Here is a 19,712-nt window from a genome sequence, read left to right as displayed (position 1 = left end):
TCAAAGCGTTCCTCCTGCTCCTCCCCCATCGCCCTCCTGCTCCCTCCTGCTCCTCCCCCCTCGCCCTCCTCCTCCCTCCTGCTCCTCCCCCCTCGCCCTCCTCCTCCCTCCTGCTCCTCCCCCCTCGCCCTCCTCCTCCCTCCTGCTCCTCCCCACCTCGCCCTCCTCCTCCCTCCTCCTCTCGCTGACCGTAGCAAGCAAATACTTGTCATGTGCGGAGCAGTGAAGATGGGATAGATTTGAATGTGATAATAGTAGAAGATCCAGCTCACTTCGAGCCCGTGTAGAGTGCCTGACAAGGCGCGGATCACCCTTCTGTGAGGGCCGTGGCAAACTGTGCGAGGAAAGGAAATTCCAAATCCAGCCGTGTCAAAGGCAACTCGGACTTTATTAAGGCTTAATGTTAAAGGGGTTATCTGGGTGTTAAAAAATACTGAGGGCTGGGGTGGGCTAGTTAAACAAAATAAACATGTACTTACCTCATCCGGCGCCGCTGATGTCTTGCCCCGCGGTCCTTCTCCTCTGTGCGCCGGTTTGTATACAGGGAGCTTCCGGCCGGCTGGAAGCTCCCATCCGACACCATCTCCCAGCACTTACAATGCTGAGAGATGGGGACGGATGGGAAGAGCCATCCACATCGCGGATCGAAGGGCCCGCGGCGCAGGACATCGGCGGCGCCGGAGGAGGTAAGTACATGTTTATTATGTTTAACTAGCACACCCCAGCCCGGCCATAAGTAATTTTTAACAGCCGGATAACCCCCTCAGAATCCAAGCGTGTTGTTGGCCATCAACACGCTTGGATTTTAACATTATGCCTTAAAGGGGTTCTCTGGAGGTGGAAAAACATGGCTGCAGTCTTCCAAAAACAGCGCCTCACCTGACCATGGGTAGTGTGTGGTATTGCAACTAAGCTCCATTCATTTCTATACAGCTGAGCTGCAGTACTGTCAGTAACCATGGTCAGGTGTGGTGCTGTTTTTGGAAGACTGCAGCCATGTTTTTCCACCTCCTGAGAATCCCTTTAATAAAGTCTGAGTTAATATAGTATAGTTTATACGGTTGAAAAAAGACACTTGTCCATCAAGTTCAACCAAGGAAGGGAATGGATTGGATGAGGAAGGGATTTAGGGGAAACAATTCTATATAACATAACCATCAATGTCATTTAGGTGTAAAAAGGCATCTAGACCCTTCTTGAAGCTCTCTGCTGTCCCTGCTGTGACCAGCGCCTGAGGCAGGCTATTCCACAGAGTGACAGTTCTCATAGTAAAAAAGCCCTGTCGCCTCCGGTGATTAAACCTTGATTTCTCCAAACGGAGACAGTGCCCCCTTGTCTATTGATTTGATTTAATCTGGAACAACTTTCCACCATATTTTTTGTATGGACCAGTCATATATTTAAATAAATTAATCATGTCCCCTCGTAGTCGTCTCTTTTCCAGACTAAATAAATCTAGTTGTTTTAATCTTTCCTCATAACTAAGACCCTCTATACCCCTTATCATTTTTGTGGCTCTACGTTGAACCCTCTCCAGCTCCAGGGCATCCTTTTTATGGACCGGTGCCCAGAACTGGACAGCATATTCCAGGTGTGGCCGAACCAGTGCCTTGTATAGTGGTAATATTACATCCCTATCACGAGAGTCCATACCACTTTTGATACATGACAAGATCCTACTAGCTTTAGAGGCAGCTGCTTGACATTGAATGCTGTTACTCAATTTATGATCTACTAGTACCCCCAGGTCCTTCTCAACAAGGGACTCTCCCAGATTTACTCCTCCGAGGACATATTTTGCCTTTGGATTATTGGCCCCCAGGTGCATAACATTACATTTATCCACATTAAACCTCATTTGCCAAGTGGATGACCAAACATTCAGTTTGTCCAAGTCACCCTGCAGCCTATGAACATCCTCCATAGACTGTATTGCACTACACAGTTTGGTGTCATCTGCAAAAATAGACACAGTGCTATTAATTCCTACCTCTATATCATTGATAAATATATTAAATAGTAGTGGGCCAAGCACAGAACCCTGAGGTACACCACTCATAACTGGTGACCATTCCGAGTAGGAATCATTGACCACAACTCTCTGGATACGATCCTTCAGCCAGTTTTCAATCCAATTGCAAATGATTTCTGCCAAACCAATAGCCCTAATTTTACCCATCAGGCGTCTATGAGGGACAGTGTCAAATGCCTTTGCAAAGTCCAAGAACACAATATCCACAGCAGCTCCTCCATCCAGGCACCTGCTCACCTCTTCATAGAAGCAGATAAGGTTAGTCTGACAACTTCTATTCTTAGTAAACCCATGCTGGTTGTCACTTATTATACTATTTGATGTCACATACTCCAGTATAAAGTCTTTTACTAACCCTTCCAATACTTTCCCCACAATGGAAGTTAAGCTTACAGGCCTGTAATTGCCTGGTGAAGTTCTAGAGCCCTTTTTATATATTGGCACCACAGTTGCCTTTCACACGGCTGGATTTGGAATTTCCTTTTCTTGCACAATAGATTTGAATGTGGATGATCAGCAAGAGGAGGAGAAGGGAGGATATGTGGAGGATTATAAGCAATTGCCTTGAGGGGAGGGGTCTCGCACCCCCAGAACTTGAAGCTGAAAGCTGGTCGGGGTGCGACGATTCCGTTTTTTTTTTTTTAAATCTGCCTGTGTCATGATACGCAGTTATAACTTTGGGACGGTTTATGTTACCGAGTTTATTTACAGTCTCTTTTTTTCATGACATGTTGTACTTCACATTAATGCTATATTTTAGGCACTTACCTTATATACTCGAGTATAAGCCTAGTTTTTCAGCACAAAAAATGTGCTGAAAAACCCAAACTCGGCTTATACTCGAGTCAAAAAAAATAAATATATCAAAACTCACCTTTCCGGTGACCCCTGTATATCTTCTGTGCGATCTGTCCGGCAGCGGCGGCAGGCTATATACACTGGGGCAGGGTCTGGCAGGCTATATACACTGGGGCAGGGGCTGGCTGGCTATATACACTGGGGCAGGGGCTGGCAGGCTATATACACTGGGGCAGGGTCTGGCAGGCTATATACACTGGGGCAGGGGCTGGCAGGCTATATACACTGGGGCAGGGTCTGGCAGGCTATATACACTGGGGCAGGGGCTGGCAGGCTATATACACTGGGGCAGGGGCTGGCAGGCTATATACACTGGGGCAGGGGCTGGCAGGCTATATACACTGGGGCAGAGCCTGGCTGGCTATATACTGGGGAGGCTGTGACCAATGCATTTCCCACCCTCGGCTTATACTCGAGTCAATAGGTTTTCCCAGTATTTAGTGGTAAAATTAGGGGCCTCGGCTTATACTCGGGTCGGCTTATACTCGAGTATATACGGTATTTGTAAAAAAAAAAAAAAAAAATGGAAATTTGTTGAAAATCTTGAAAAAATTTAATCTGGCCGGTTAAATTAACTAACATTAACCATATGTCTGCTTTATGCTGACTTTTTTTTTTTTGTTTACTTTATTAGGACGCTAGGAGGCTTACAGTTCAAACAGCGATTATTATTATTATTTTTTTTTTTCAAAAGGTTTAAGTGAATTTCAAATTCAATATTTTTTTTAGAACAATTGATCTTCACGATGGTTTTCAAAGTTCTATTTATTAGAAACTCCCCACAAATCGCCCTAGTTTTAAAACTGCACCCTCCAAACTATTCAGAACAGCCTTTGTTAAGTGTGTTAACCCTTTAAGCATTGTACAAAAATTAAAACAATTTTTGTTTTAGTCCTGGGGTCCTGCCTATAGGTAGTGAATGCATTATGTAAGAGATCAAATGCTCTCATGCGAGTGTCTCCATGTGGGTCAAATAGAATTTTTTTTTTTTTAAATGAAGGGAAAAAAAAACACCAGCACACAAAAATTGCCTGCCCCTTTAAAAACAAATCTGGTACATTTTGTACCAACCATTGTTACAAAACTGCAATAGTATTTATCCCATGTGACAAAAACTAAATGAAAAACCATGCCAAAATTGACTTTTTTTTTTTATCCATCACACATTGTGGTCAAAAAAAACTTTATGAACCTTGATTGTGTACAGATAAGGTATGTCAAAAGTTATGGTGCTTGGAAGGTGGCAATGCAAAAAGTTATATTTTTCTTTTCCCCAAAAGTATTTCATTATGCAAAGAAAGGTAATTAAAAAATAATAATAATAATAAACTTTGTATTGCTGTATACACATTGAACAAGAACTTTTTTATGTTATTTAGGTTTGATGATAAAGGCAGAAACTTTTTATTTAAAAACCCCCACCATATTTCCATGGGTTTTTTTTTTGTTTTTAAATATGCTGCAAAAAGGGTTCACCAATAGGATATATGATACCCAAAATTGTGCTACTAAAAACAAGAAAAAAAAAAACAAGAAATAAATACAAATAATTATAACTTGTAGAAGACATTGACAACAAATTGCAGAGTAGTTGAGGGAAACTAGTTGTGGAGATGAGGTGTTAAACAATGTGGGACGGCCCCTCATGATGATGTCACGTATTTGGAAGCTTCTGAGAAGTTTATTAGCAACATCTGTGTTAGAGATACTTCTGCTTTCAGCGTACAATGGGCATTCAATGCTGTTCTTTAGATGAGCATTTTCCTCTTGAACTCTTGAATATTTTATTTTTGCAGTAAAGTAGACAATAACAACAACTGTATAGCTGGTATAATTATTTTAGACTTTATTTTTTTTACTTTTAAGATCTGATAAAATAAAATGTAACTTCACAAACTAAAGAATAGATGAGAATCTGAATATCATTATGAGACAAAGTAAAAGCTGCTCACACAGTTAAAGGACATCTATCACCAGGATGATAGACCGTATGCAAATGAGCCTGAGGGGCTCCAGGTTCCATAAACACCTATGGAGTCTGGAGCCCCTCAGGCTCATTTGCATACAGTCTATCATCCTGGTGGTAGATGCCCTTTAAACCTCTCCTGCTTTCCAACAATAGGGATGAGCGGATCTAAATTGGTTCAGCCAGAAGTCCGGGCTCAGGGTTTGTGCTCACCCTTGCCGGTAACATCGGTGATCAGTGCCAGCATCATGGGGAGCTACTATTGTAGGGGAAATAGTTGTAGACTCGAACTGCAAAGAGTCTACTCAGCAATATTCACCAATGAAATGGTACTTTGCCAGGCAAAACATTAGTAGTGTGTTGAAATCATGTAAAATAAATCCTCCTATTCACCTATTGCTAGAAGTACTGGTGAGGAGTATTTTTTTTGTCTAGCAATAGCAACGCAAAATGCAACCAAAATGCAGCTTATGAGCGCACCCTTATAGCTCTCGACCAGATTACGGTACCAGAGGATCCAGGGGGTTCTGACTGACCATCATTGCTCCCTCCCACCACTACTGATAATAGGTGCTCTCACAACTTATTTACACCTCTTATCGGCCCAGACCACACCTAGAAAACTCTCCATAGAGCTCGATGAGTCTGCTCTTCACTTAAAGGGGTATTCTCATCTGGGCGTTCACATTCAGTTTCATTAATCTGCCATATATAAACATTTCTTCAATTAGATGTTATTAAAAAAAATGTTCCTGTGTGAAGATAATTTCTCATAAATGTAGTCATGTTGTCCCTTAGAAACGAGATTGCTTCCTCGGATACGACCACCTATGCTGGAGGGATTGCACAAAGAAACAAAAGGTTATTGTATATAAAATGTCTGGGAGCTACTGCATGTCGCACAGCCGTCCTGTGGTTATGATCGCTGAATCCTGGCTGTCCGGCAGGACTCTATAGCGCAAGTCTGGCCACCGCTGCCAGAGTGTGACGTGGTCGTAACCGAGAAAGCCATCTCGTTTCTAAGTGACAACATGGCTACATTTATGAGAAATTATCTTCACACAGGAACATTTTTTTTTATAACATCCAATTGAAGAAATGTTTATAAATGGAAGATTGGTGAAACTGAATGCGAATGCCCAGGCGAGAGGAGAATACCCCTTTAAGGCCATGAGGATCTTGTGGCATATGACTGAATGCTCTTACTGAAGCTCAGGCAAGATGGCAGAGAATAAAATGTATTAAATCTTGGAAATTAAAGCAAATTGTACAAAAAAGTGATGTTTTGTTTTGTGTTTTGAGTAAATAAAACAGAAAATTAGCCACCCCCACCCCCCCCCCCCATTCATGTGCAAATTTGATGCAACTTTTTGGTTTAAAATTCTGCATGAAGAAGAGTCAATTCTGGGCCTGTAAATGCAGTCAAGACAGTGGGGGAGATGTATCAGTCATTTGCACCTGAAAAGGTGGAGACTGAAGGTTTTAGGCTGTTTTCGACACTGAAAAAGGATGTGATTTTGGTTAAAGGGGGAAATGGCCAAACCTGAAAATAACCCATAAGCCAGAAAATCCAGTATTGTGGCGCAGCCAACAAAAACTAGTGTACAAGCCTGATCAATGTCCCCACCAGTCTGGTGCCCTGGTACACAAAGTGGGACAGATAATGTAGGTTCATCTAAAAGTTGGCACTAGAAAGGTCTTACTACTTACTGTCTGATGCTGTATAGAAAATCTGACCCAGTTTAAAACTGTGTAGACTAACTTTTCACCTCTTATTAGTTTCTTTAGCGGTACACTACAATATGCACCAAAATTTGTCTTGCTCCGATACAACCTACTCCACACCCCTTTTATTACTAGTCGAAAAAAGCTTCTAAAAATAACTAAAGCTTAGAAAACTATTTCCTGTATGATCCGGCGCATGATTTATAAGGTGGTAGAACTACAGTCTTGTAATGCAGATTTTCCAATTGACCCCCTCACAAACCACACACAAAACCTTTTAGATGTCTCTATACATGTTCCATTGATCGCTCTATCCATGTGATTAGAGCCACCATTCTTCTAAAGAAGACTTTCATTGATTCAGTAGCATGCAAAGTGAGAAAACAAATCCAGAAAATCAGTCTGATTTGTAAAAAAATGTATTTGCAAATGATGGTGGAAAATAAGTATTTGGTCATTAACAAAATGCAGATCTCCTCTAGAGCAGTAATGTTCTGGGCACCATGGACTTTCAACTCCTTCCAAAGGTTTTCTATGGGATGAGATCTGTAGACTGGCGAGGTAATCCCAGGACCTTGACGTTCTTCCAATACTCTTCTGGAACATCCAAATGCTCTCTAGCAAACTGCAGACAGGATATAGACTGGCCTTATCAGGGGGACATGTCTGGCACTGCAGGATCAGAGTCCCTGGTGGTGTAGTGTGTTACTGACAGGAGCCTTTGTTATGTTGGTCCCAGCTTTCTGCAGGTCAATCACTAGGTCTCCTGTGTGGTTTTTTGCTCACCGTTCTTGTGATCATTTTGACCCCACGGGGTGAGATCTTGGGTGGTGCCCTTGATCGAGGGCCATTATCAGTGGTCTTGTATGTCTTCCATTATCTAATTATTGCTCCCACAGCTGATTTCTTCTCACCAAGCTGCTGCAGATTCAGTCTTCCCAGCCTGGTGCAGGTCTACAATTTAGTTTCTGGTGTCCTTCCACAGCTCTTTGGTCTTCACCATATAGGAGTGTGGAGTGTGACTTTTTTATGGTTGTGGACAGGTGTCTTTTAGAGCTCTTTCACAGGAACGAGTGGAGCCCATGTAAACATGCCGTATAGTGGCAAGATCCCACGGGCTGCACACAGAGCAGAGGACGGGAGGTCCTACATCATACAGAAATATAATGCAAGGACGTTCCTTATGCCGGACAAACACTTGTGCCGGTACTCTAATAGTTAATACAGTTCTGGCACAGCTGTTCCACCTGGCAGAGGGAATCCTTGCATTATATTTCTATATAATCCTCTGCTCTGTGTGCAGCCCGTGTAAACATGCCGTAAGGTGGCAGGATCCCACGGGCTGCACACAGAGCAGAGGACAGGAGGTCCTACATCAATCCTGTGAAACAGCTCTTATATCAACTACATACAGGAGCCATTACTACAGAAGAAGGTACAGGTCTGCGAGAGCCAGAAATCTCACTTGTTTGAAGGTGACCAAATACTTATTTTTCACCATAATTTACAAATAAATTCTTTAAAAATCGGACAATGGTTTTCTTGATTTGTTTTCTCATTTTGTCTCCCATAGTTGAGGTCCTACCTATGATGTCACTTACAGGCCTCTCACATCTTTTTAAGAGTGAGAACTTGCACAATTGGTGGCTGACTAAAAACTTTTTTTTTTCCCCACTGTATGAATATTACTATCTACTTCTTATATTATAACTTTATATATATAATTATTTATATATTAACTTTATATATTATAATCTTCAAAAAAGTATGAATAAGAGCATCATATTTTTTACTAGCGCTTAACTACAGAAATCAGGATTAAATAAATGAAGTTGCTGAAGTCCTCTTCAGGTGATCCAGGGGAAGCCTTGTCAGAACTGGATCCGCTCACCATTCTGAAACAAGAAATGTATGGACTTTATCTCAAGGTAGATTGACATGGTCAGTATAGCATCACATATATATTTTTCCACTCTGGCATTTAACATAGGGTATGATTATTTTTTATATTTGAATAGTCTGGGTATCTTCACACACAGAGATACATTGTTTTGACAATTAACTCTTTATACAACGGTCTTCAGTCAATCGGCCTGGAGCATGGGATGTCACTTCCTACTGTGTCACAAGTGACGTTGTCAGAGAAAGGACATTCACATTTAATTTAATTCATCTCACATATTCAAACATTTCTTCAATTGCATACTAATAAAAAAAATGTACCTGCGTGAAAATAATTTCCTATAAATGTAGCCGTGTTGGCCCTCAGAAATGAGATTGCTGTCCTTTGATACAACCACCCCTGCATCCTTTGCAGCGGTGGCTACACATGCACCATGATTCAGCGTTCATTACCAGGACGGCTGTGGGACATGTAATATCTTCCTGACATTTCACATTGGGACGCAATTTGTTTCTTTGTAGCCAAGTTGTCCTTGAATATGACCATTGCACAATAATGGGAAATTACAAAAATAGAACCTTAAAGGGGTATTCCCATCTGGGCATTCAGATTTCATTTAATTCATTTGCTATATATAAACATTTCTTCAATTGGATGTTATTAAAAATAAGTTTGTGTGAAGATAATTTCTCATAAATGTAGCCATGTTGTCGCTTAGAAATGAGATGGATACGACCACCTGTCACTCTGGCAGTGGCCAGATATGCATTATTGAGTCCTGCCTGACCTTCTGGATTCTGCAATCATTAACCACAGGATGGCTGTGGGACATGCAGTAACTCCCGGAACATTTCATTTACAAAAGCTTTTTGTTTCTTTGTGCAATCCCTCCAGCAGAGGTGGCCGTATCCAAGGGCATAGTCTTTTTTTCTAAGGGACCAAATCACTACATTTATGAGAAATTATCTTCACCCAGGTAATTTTTTAAAATAACATTTAATTGAAGAAATGTTTATATATAGCAGATTAATTAAGTTGAATGTAAATGCCCAGATGTGAATAACCCTTTAAGTATCAGTACAGTCACCGTTACATATAACTTTTGACTATATGATTTATTTATATATTTAATAAATATTCACAATCCATCAATGGTGCTATCACATATACCTATTTAAAAACGACTCTTACAATTATATAAAACTTATAGATAGCTATAAATGTAGCTAATTGTTACCAGTCAGGGTTTTTGTGTATAACCAAATACACCAGACCTGTCTATCTGGTGGAATAATCACTAATCACATGCACATGAATTGTTGCACAACAAAGTGTCGCCTGTTTGATACATATATATCCGCTCCCCCAATGTGAATTACATTGAGTATAAGCCTAGTTTTTCAGCACAAAAAAAATGTGCTGAAAACCCAAATTTGGCTTGTAGTCGAGTAAAAAAATATATAGGTTTTACCAGATTAAAATTAGGGGCCTCGGCTTATACTCGAGTATATATGGTATATCACTGACAGTGATTAGCTAATGTCACTGTCAGGTTCCCTAGGGAGATTGCTGGGACTTCTGGTTCTTCTGGTGGTACCAGCAGCGTTCTCCGAACCCCGGCGCGTATCCGCGCAAACTCCACCTCTCGTCCTGGGCAGCGGCTGCTAAGATCTCGCGCTGTCTAGGAGTGGCTGGGACTTTGAACCTCTGCTTGGTGCCTGGTTGTTCTGCACCATGAGGGGTTAATTCCCAGAAGCTGTCCAGCTCCTATCAGGTTCTGGAGGTGGAGTTCTGGCTGCATAAATTGCAGCTTCACTAGTCACCTGTGCCAGTGTTTGAAAATCCCTTTCTCCACTCGCTGCTACTAGGTTGTATTGCTCAGTATCTGTATCTGTATTGTTGTTACCTAGTTTTTGACTTTGACTCTTTGCTTACTGATTTTGCTATTGACGTACCCTCTCGTTGTGACTCCGGCTTGTTTACGATTCTTTTGTGTTTTATGTTTGTCAGTCTGTTTGTGTTTCCCTTCCCTCACTTATCCAGCGTATCTCGAGTCTTCAAGTAGTCGCCCCACGGTTTAGCGTGGGGGGGCTATAGGAAGGGACAGAGGTTGGGGCAAGCTCAGGGCACACTATCCCCTGTCTTTTGTGTACCAATCTTAACAGTCACTAATCATATAGCTGCACCTATCAAGTCTTATGTAACAGATCTGTACATCCAGCATATCCACAGGTGAGAATTAGTAGGATTAGTCATATAGTTGCAATGACTAAGAGCCACATAGGCTTGAAACGCGTCAGTCGCAGCATTCAACGCCAGCCCCTTGTTTGTATGTCAGCAGAAGCAGAAGACAATCAGCGTAAATTCCCATAAAGTTCCAGCCTCCTCTGGTTGTGGTACTTGTTGTGTTTCTCTCTGCGTCGTATGTACTGTGCATACACTGGACACGATGATCAGCTGATAGCGGCGTCCTGGTCAGGAGACTCCCGTTTGGCTGTAACTTGCGAAAACTATGGCTTTGTAGAAACACTACAAAGCCATAGTTTTCGCAAGTTACAGCCAAACGGGAGTCTCCTGACCAGGACGCCGCTATCAGCTGAGTTGAGGTATCCACCCGTGGTATTCCTTTAAAACTGTCCTCGCTTTCTGGTAGGAGTGGGATCGTATGTCTATAGTTATGAGTTCGCTACTGGTCCTAAGTTTTCTAGAGACGTTTCGGAGCGTCTTCCCCGTTCTCAATACCCCGCGGAGAGAAACACAGCATGCACCGCCGTGTTATCATCTTCACACAGGTATGTATTTTTTAATAACATCCAATTGAAGAAATGTTTGGACGTAGCGGATGAATTAAATGAGGTGTGAATATCCAGATGAGACTGCCCCTTTAAAGGTAACCCACAATATCCCGCAACAAATGTGCTTGTTTCTTTACTTTGTAACCCAAAAGGCCTGGAGTCTGCAATCACTGACCTTAGTTTAGGTTTTTATACCACTGCTCAAAACACTCCCTAGCAGCTTCCTTTTGGTCCATTCTTGTACAGTAGACACGGATGAAGCTCTCTTGGAAAACATTTGGGAGAATTCGACCAACCTGTAAAAGCAGTTGTATATAGACAATCATGCGGATAAGTAATGTCAATGAATAATGTTGCCAACATTCAGATTTTAGGAGCCATCTTAATGATTGAGGGGCAGTGCGGGGCAGCAGAGGGGGCAAAAATAAGGATTATTTACATATAAGAGAACTTATTTTTCGCTATATTTTTCACTGTAATAACCAGAAAACCCAAAAGAAAAAAGTGTTTTTGGATCAGCATTCAGGAACTGTCTGGTAAAATGTATAAAATCCTGCTGTCTGGTTCTATCATATTAAAGGAACACTCCAGGAAAAGCTAATTCATAGAATAATGCATGGCATAAGGCCTGAGGGGAGGAGCAGGACTCATTGTTATTGTATTCCTAGAACCGAGAGTCCTGCTCCTCCCTTCAGACCCTGCACAAGGTATAATAATGAATCGGCTGTGACTGGAGCGTTACTTTAATCCGTTCTGCCATTCAATGGGGTTCATTCACTAAGGGCTCGATTACCGCTTTGCGCTGATTTTCCCTGAATTGCCCCGGGTTTTTGGCGCACACCATCGGATTGTGGCGCATCGCCACCAGCATGCACGTGATGGAAATCAGGGGGCGTGGCCGTTGGAAAACCCGGCGGATTCGGAAAAACCGCTGTAAATTTTTCGCTTGACACGCACTTACTTGCACCCAGCCTAGCTTGGTGAACTTCAGTGAACTCCGACGGACTTCAGCGCAGTAGCGACACCTGGTGGACATCGGGCGCACTACCTTAGTGGATCGCCGGAAGACACGAATCAGCGTCGGAGAACAAGCCGCTGGATCACGAATGGACCGGGTAAGTAAATCTGCCCCAATATGTTCGTACAGAGCAGCTGTAGCTGTAATAACCAAAATATTGGAAAACGGTTCTCCAATATACATTCATTGCCATTGCCATCACCGGGTAAGAGAGGGGAGAAGTGGAGAGACGAGAGGAGGATCTGAAGAAGGGGAAAGTTCCTACTTGTCCAATTTTTACCTCAACTCCAAAGAACACAATCATTGTCATTATTATAGGCAGTTTTTTTTTTTAGCCTAAACCAGGAGACCTCCCGACTTTACACCCCAGGACACCTGTGGTTTATCTAATATACTGGATTTATTACTCTACTGATGTGCTATTTTCTCTTTTTTTATATTTTATTATACTCTTTTTCAGGAGTATCTGGTGATGATTTTACAAGTAGGGCTTATAGATATATCAGGCTGGATCTCAGGCTAAGAAGAAGCTAGAAGCATAATATAAGTATTATTGGAATTGTTGTCCGAAGCTCTCTCCAGCTGTGCTAAGAGTATTTTTGGCCAGGGGACTTCAGTTACGATTTAACTCATCTAGGACCACCCGCTGGCTTTAGACATCATGGGCGGCATGAACGTCGCTGTAGTTTTCTACTGTATTTTTTTTACTGTTCGCGCACTAGCCAAAGGAGCAGAGCCGCCAGGTCTAAAGGGGTTAATCAGAGCTGTACTGGGTCTAATTAGACCCAGTACAGTGCTGATCAGCACCACCAGTGACAGGTGGTCATTTCCTCTGTAACTGGGGCTCTTATAGATGCCTCAGTTACAGGAGAAAACTTGCAAAAGAAAAAAAATAATTAAAATGTCCCAGAGGAGTCTTTTATGACCGCATGGGGGACATATAAAGTAAAAACACAAACACAAAATATTCATAAAACTACAACGATATTTCCCCATATAATAAAAAAAAACCCTCTACACTACAAAAAGCATCGCCATAGTCACCCCGTTTGCCCGAGACTATACATATTATATATCAAAACGACCGAAACAAAATAGGAAATTCATTAAAAATGTTAATTTTGAGTTAATTTAAAGAAGAAAAAAAAGTACTATAAAAAAGTTTAAACTTTTACCTTTTTTTTTTTAAATAATTTTTTTATTGCTTTTCACCATTTGCATTACAAAACAATTCAAATTGTACCTTAGCCATCTATACATTCTTAAATACATTTTCAAGAATGCTTTGCTTTGTTACATGCACAAATTTCAAGACAAAGGAAAATACAGTATAATCATACTATTTTCACTGTGGCATATATCCTTACTTTCTCGTCTTGATATATATTCTTGTCCTGTAGGCCAAAATATCTGTGACGTTTAATTTTTTATCTCCCGATACCCACCCCCAACAAAAAATCAAAAGGGGAAAAGCTGCTTGAATAAGATAAATTTAGGGAATTGTCCAAATCCTATCATAATACAACTTTTTCCCTAACCGTGTACAGGCAGTCCCCGGGTTACATACAAGATAGGGTCTGGAGGTTTGTTCTTAAGTTGAATTTGCATGTAAGTCGAAACTGTATATTTTATAATGGAAGTTCTAGACAATTTTTTTTCTTTTGCCCCAGTGACATTTGGAGTTTCAAAATTTTTGGTGTAATTGGACCAAGAATTATCAATAAAGCTTCATTACAGACACCTTACAGCTGATCAGTGCAGTCTGGGACTATAGTAAAGCATCAAGAGAGCTTCACCAGAGGTCACAGTGGGCAGAGGGGTCCGTCTGTAACTATGGGTTGTCTGTAAGTCGGGTGTCCTTAAGTAGGGGACCGCCTGTATAGTGAATTTCCTCATATTTCCCAACCTTTCTACATAATGCCTCCCATTGGTGTATTGTTGGGGGGGGGGGGGGGTAGCCTTCTTCCAGTTTTTAGCAAAGATCGCAACTGAGCACATTAAGTAATAACACTTTTGCACTTTTGATGCCCCCTCTATGTCTAATACCAATCGAGTTTCCATTTTCCTATGGACCTCATCCCAAAAGGGGCTAATCTTGGGACAATTCCATGTCATATGGAGAAACCCCGCTTCCACTGCCCCACATCTCCAACAATTCCCTTGAGCTTTTGCTCTCATTCTTGCTATTTTAAGCGGGGTATACCGTATATACTCGAGTATAAGCCGACCCGAGTATAAGCCGAGATCCCTAATTTTACCACCAAAAACTGGGAAAACTATTGACTTGAGTATAAGCCGAGGGTGGGAAATGCATTGGTCACAGACCCCCCCAGTATATAGCCAACCAGCCCCCTATAGTATACAGCCTGCCCCCTGTAGTATACAGCCTGCCCAGCCTGCCCCCAGTAGTATACAGCTTGCCCTTAGTAGTATACAGCCTGCCTCAGTAGTATACAGCCTGCCTCAGTAGTATACAGCCTGCCTCAGTAGTATACAGCCTGCCCCCAGTGGTATACAGCCTGCCGCCAGTGGTATACAGCCTGCCCCCAGTGGTATACAGCCTGCCCCCAGTGGTATACAGCCTGCCCCCAGTGGTATACAGCTTGCCCCCAGTGGTATACAGCTTGCCCCCAGCATTAAAAATAATAAACTTATATACTCACCCTCCGGTGGCCCCGGTGTGCAGCGCTGCTCCCCCAATGTCCGCGCCGCTTGCCTTCAGGCTTCCACTCCCGTCTTCTTTCTTCTGCTGGGCGCCGCCAGCAGAAGAAAGAAGACGGACGCGGACGCCTGAAGACAAGCGGCGTGGACATCGGGGCCACCAGAGGGTGAGTATATAAGTTTAAGTATTTTTTAAGTATTTTTTACTCGATATTGACTCGTGTATAAGCCGAGGGGACGTTTTTCAGCACAATTTTTGTGCTGAAAAACTCGGCTTATACACAAGTATATACGGTAATATAGCTGGTGTAGATAATTAAAATACACCATTCTATGTCATTGAAGAGGGTGATATACCTCCACTTTTGTTGTATGGTCAATTCTTTTTGTGTGAAAAATGCAAAACCAAATAAAAATAGTTAAAAAAAAAAAAAAAATACACCATTCTGTGATTCATACTAATTGAGGAGTAGTTAGTATTTTGAAACGCCCTATTCCATTGTTCCTGATTTATACCTCCTGGTTCTAATTCCCAGTGACCTTGTGCCTTGAACTTCTTGTTTGTTGTGTTTTCCATAATTAACCCCTTCGTGTCTATGCCATTTTAGACCTTTAGGACCAGGCCTGATTTTTAAAATTTGCCCTGTGTCATTATAGGAGGTTATAACTTTGCGACGCTTTAACATATCCAGGGGATTTTGAGAATGTTTTATCGTCACACATTGTACTTCAAAGTAATAGAAAAATTTTGATGATATCTTTTGTGTTTAGTTATGAAAAAAATTGAAATTTGGCAAAAATTTCTGAAAAATATTCATTTTCAAAGTTCAAAGTCTTCTGCTTTTCAGGCAGATAGTCATAGCACCCAAGTAACTTTATAACTAACATTTCCCGAATGTCTGCTTTATATCGGCATAGGGTTTTATGCATCCTCTCTCTTTTATAAGTTGTTAGGAGGTTCAGAATTTTGGGTGCAATTTTTCTCATTTTTATAAAAATCGCCAAAACCCTTATTTAGAGGCACATGCTCAGCTTTAACTGACTTTGAGAGGACTAAACAGCAGTAAAACCCCATGTATCACGCCATTTTAGAAACTACACCCCTCAATGTGTAAAAAATCAACTTTAAGAAGTGTGTTAACCCTTTAGATGCTTCACATGGGTTAAAACAATATGGAGGTGTAATTTACACGCTGTAATTTTTTTAGACAATGTATTAATTTTGGCCAAAAATTAAACCGTAACAAAGTATTAAATGACAAAAAACTCCACAACGTTTGATACCCAATTTCTCCCGAGTATAAGGATGCCCCACATGTGGTGGTGACTGCTGTACGACCGCACGGCCGGGCATAGAAGGGAAGCTGCGCCATTCACAGCAGATCTGCAATGTCACATTTTACAGGCTTGTAAATTGGACATATGGGAGATAATTTTTTTTTGTGGATGAGATCCACTTTTCAGGGACATCATTTACGGGGGGGCTCAATAGCCAATAATCAGATTTTATTAACTCTTTCTTGGTGGTTGTTTAATAAATCATTAATTGTTTATGGTTTTTAGCATTTTTTTCACCGTTCACCATACCTTAAAAATAATGTGTTATCTTTATTCTACGGGTCATCACGATTACGGCGATACCCCATTTATATGGCTTTTTTATGGTTAACTTGTTTTGCAGAATATAGAACTCATTTTGTGAGAAATTTGCTTGTTTTTGTATCGCCATGTAACAATGGGCAGAACATTTATATTTTTTTGTTTACAGAGCTGGTTTAGAGCTTATTTTTTGCGGGACAAGCTGTACTTATTCTTGGTATCATGTCGGGGTAAATTTTACTTTTTGATTACTTTTTATGCGCTTTTTATGAGGTCAGATGTGAAAATTTCATAATTTTTGCAAGTTTTTTTGTGTTTTTTTTTTTTACGCCGTTCACCGTACGGGTTCAGTGATGATTTTATTTTATTGTACGGGTTGTAACGGACGTTGTGATGCCCAATATGTTGTGTTTTTTTGGTGATTTTCACTTTTTTATGTTTTATTGTATTATTGCATGGGATGGGACTTCAAGGGACTTTTTATTCTTTTTTAATAATTTTTTTAATTGCACTTTTTTTTTTTTTACTTTTTTTTACTGTTTTATTTTGTCCCAGGGTGGGACATGAACAAGTGATCATTTGATCACTTGTTCATTGTAATATACTGCAATACTAATGTATTGCAGCATATTACATAGTCAGCCTATGCATTCTGCATAGGCTGACATCAGCACTGTTAGATCGCGCTTACAGCATGATCCTAACAGGCTTCTAGTAAAGGCAACCCTGGGGTCCTTATCGGGCTTCAGGGTTGCCATGGCACCGATCGGCACCTCCGTGCCATGCACGGAGGGTGCCGATCGTCGCGGCGATTCACTATAGATGCTGCGGTCACAATGACCGCGGCGTCTATAGGGTTAAACAGCCGGGATCGCGATAGTCGCGATCCTGGCTGTTACTGCGGGATCCCGGCTACCGCGTACTGCCGGGATCCCGCGGCGATTGCCCGGGCTCAGCTTCTGAGCCCGGGTGATCGCCATGACGTGATACTACGTCAAGGTGCGGGAACGACCCTCATCCTATGACATAGTATCACGTCAGGGTGCGGGAAGGGGTTAATATGTTATATACTGTGGATTTAGTGTATTTGCCCTTCCAATTGTTTCAAATAAGGTCTATCAAAGTGTCTTGCTCTACAGAAAAAAGTGTTTTGTTCGTGGATTGTTCCATGCATCCAAGATTTGAATGTAGTAAAAATAATACTTATTACTTATCCCGTAATCTTTTTGTAATTCTGAAAAAGGTATAACTGTACCATTTATAAAAACTTGTGAAACCCTTTTAATCCCTCTGGATATCCAAAAATTCCCATTTGCCCCCATTTTCCGAAATTCTTTAATCTTTAAATTATACCACAGTGGGGTGCTTTTTATTGCTCCTCTTATTTTCCCAATTTTCCTAAGTGCTCTCCATATCTCATTTAGCAAATTACACAGAGGTACTTTTTTCAGTGCACCCACGCCCATTTGTCCTGACACCATGATCTGCATCCAGTGGTCAAGCCCCTTTGCTTTGCTTATTAAATTTTTTATCGCCTCCAAATCCTTCCATCTGTTCAAAAAACATATTCTGGCGGCCAAAAAATATAGTTTGAAATTCGGGATAAACAATCTTTGTATTTCTTATATAGATTTTCTAATTTTATTCTTACGTGTTTTCGACCCCATATTAATTTGTTTATCAGTCTCTCAATTATTCAAAAAAATGTATCTTTGATCCATACCGGGGAGGCTGACAACACATACAACAACTGTGGTAATACTATCATTTTAAGAAGACCCACTCTATCTGTCCTGGACAGTGGCAGTTTGGTCCATATTGGCACTTTACCTCTCAATTTGTTGATGACCAGGACTAAGTTCAATTTGACAAAATCTTCTACTCTAGGTGAGATCTTTAAACCTTAATATTCCAACCCTTGATCTGCCGAAACAATATTGATCGCCCCCCAGGTGGCCTGAGGGGCCACCCCCAATGGCAAGAGCAAGGTTTTGTCCCAATTGATTTCCAATCCGGATTTCCCTCCAAACTCCTGAACTATCTGTATAACTTATAGGTATCGAGCTTTCCAAATTCCTTAAGCAGAGTAAAACGTCATCGGCATAAAGTATGATTTTATCAGTAGCACCTCGACACCCAAAGCCTATTATATTACTTTAGTCTCTTATAATCAAAGAATCGAAGCCAGTGGTTCCAAAAATAAATTGAACAGCATAGGGGAAAGGGGGCACCCCTGTCTTGTTCCCCGCCCTAGGCCTATCTGCTCTGTCCATCTTCCATTAACATCAATCCTTGCCCTGGTTCTACATACAGTAGTTTTACCCAGGACAGAAACTCCCTACCGAAGCAGTTTTTTCCCCATCACGCTCCATAAAACGACCACTCCACCCCGTCGAAGGCCTTTGAGGCATCTAGAGACAGGATGGAGTGGTCGCCATCCAGTTCGCTCGTTTGAATGTTCGTGAATACTCTATCAAAGCTGTTGGTTGTCGACCTCCCATGCATGAACCCATTTTGGTCAGTATGTATCAATTCGCCAATTACTTTCTGAAGCTGGAGGGCCATGGCTTTTGCTAAGATCTTGATGTCTGTGTTGAGTAATGAAATAGGTCTATATGAATCACATTTTAATAAGTTCTTATTCTTTTTGGGTATCAAAATGACAACTGCTTCTCTCATTGAACCTGAGAGAGCCTCCCTAGCTCTTCCATACTCCAACACCTCCAGTAGCATGGGGAGAAGAGTATCGCTGTATCTGCGGTAGATTTCGAATGGAAGACCATCAGAGCCTGGGCTAGTTTTTCCTTTGGTGGATCCCACCGACTGCCTGAGTTCTTCGAGTGTCAATGGGGCCTCCAATTCTCTCTTTGAGCCCTCTAATAAACTGGGGATATTTATCCCCGTTAAATAGTTAACATCCTCCTCTCCAGCCACATACTGAGAGCTGTACAACTCCGAGAAATAGTTCTCGGAGACCTGCCTGATCTGTTCCTCGTCTGCCCCGTGCGTCCTGAATCTGTGTTATCTTATTATTTGTCCCTTGTTCCAATATGGTCTCCGATAAAAGTTTACCGGTTTGCCAGGTGCGCAAAAGTGCTGCTGACCCCGAAAGAAAATCCCCTGTTGCGCTTTGTATTCTATGTATTTAGCGTATT

The 19,712-nt window shown here is 41.5% G+C and overlaps 1 protein-coding gene across 1 annotated transcript in view; it reads right to left on the bottom strand.

Annotated features, from left to right (window-relative positions):
- Positions 1-6,194: 6,194 nt before the first annotated feature.
- The window catches only part of LOC140064903 (deoxynucleoside triphosphate triphosphohydrolase SAMHD1-like), a 67,267-nt gene continuing 53,749 nt past the window's right edge, over positions 6,195-19,712 (bottom strand). The window contains exons 14-15 of the mRNA XM_072112225.1: positions 11,455-11,575; positions 6,195-8,476 (exon numbers count right to left, since the gene is read on the bottom strand). Of these exons, the coding sequence (XP_071968326.1) occupies positions 11,456-11,575 (120 nt within the window). The 3' untranslated portion in view covers positions 6,195-8,476; position 11,455. The remainder of the gene's footprint in view (positions 8,477-11,454; positions 11,576-19,712) is intronic.

This window comes from Engystomops pustulosus, chromosome 6 (genome assembly GCF_040894005.1).
Source record: "Engystomops pustulosus chromosome 6, aEngPut4.maternal, whole genome shotgun sequence".
NCBI lineage: Eukaryota > Metazoa > Chordata > Amphibia > Anura > Leptodactylidae > Engystomops > Engystomops pustulosus.
Note: the sequence above shows the minus strand (reverse complement) of the source record. Positions and strands in the feature narration are given on the sequence as shown.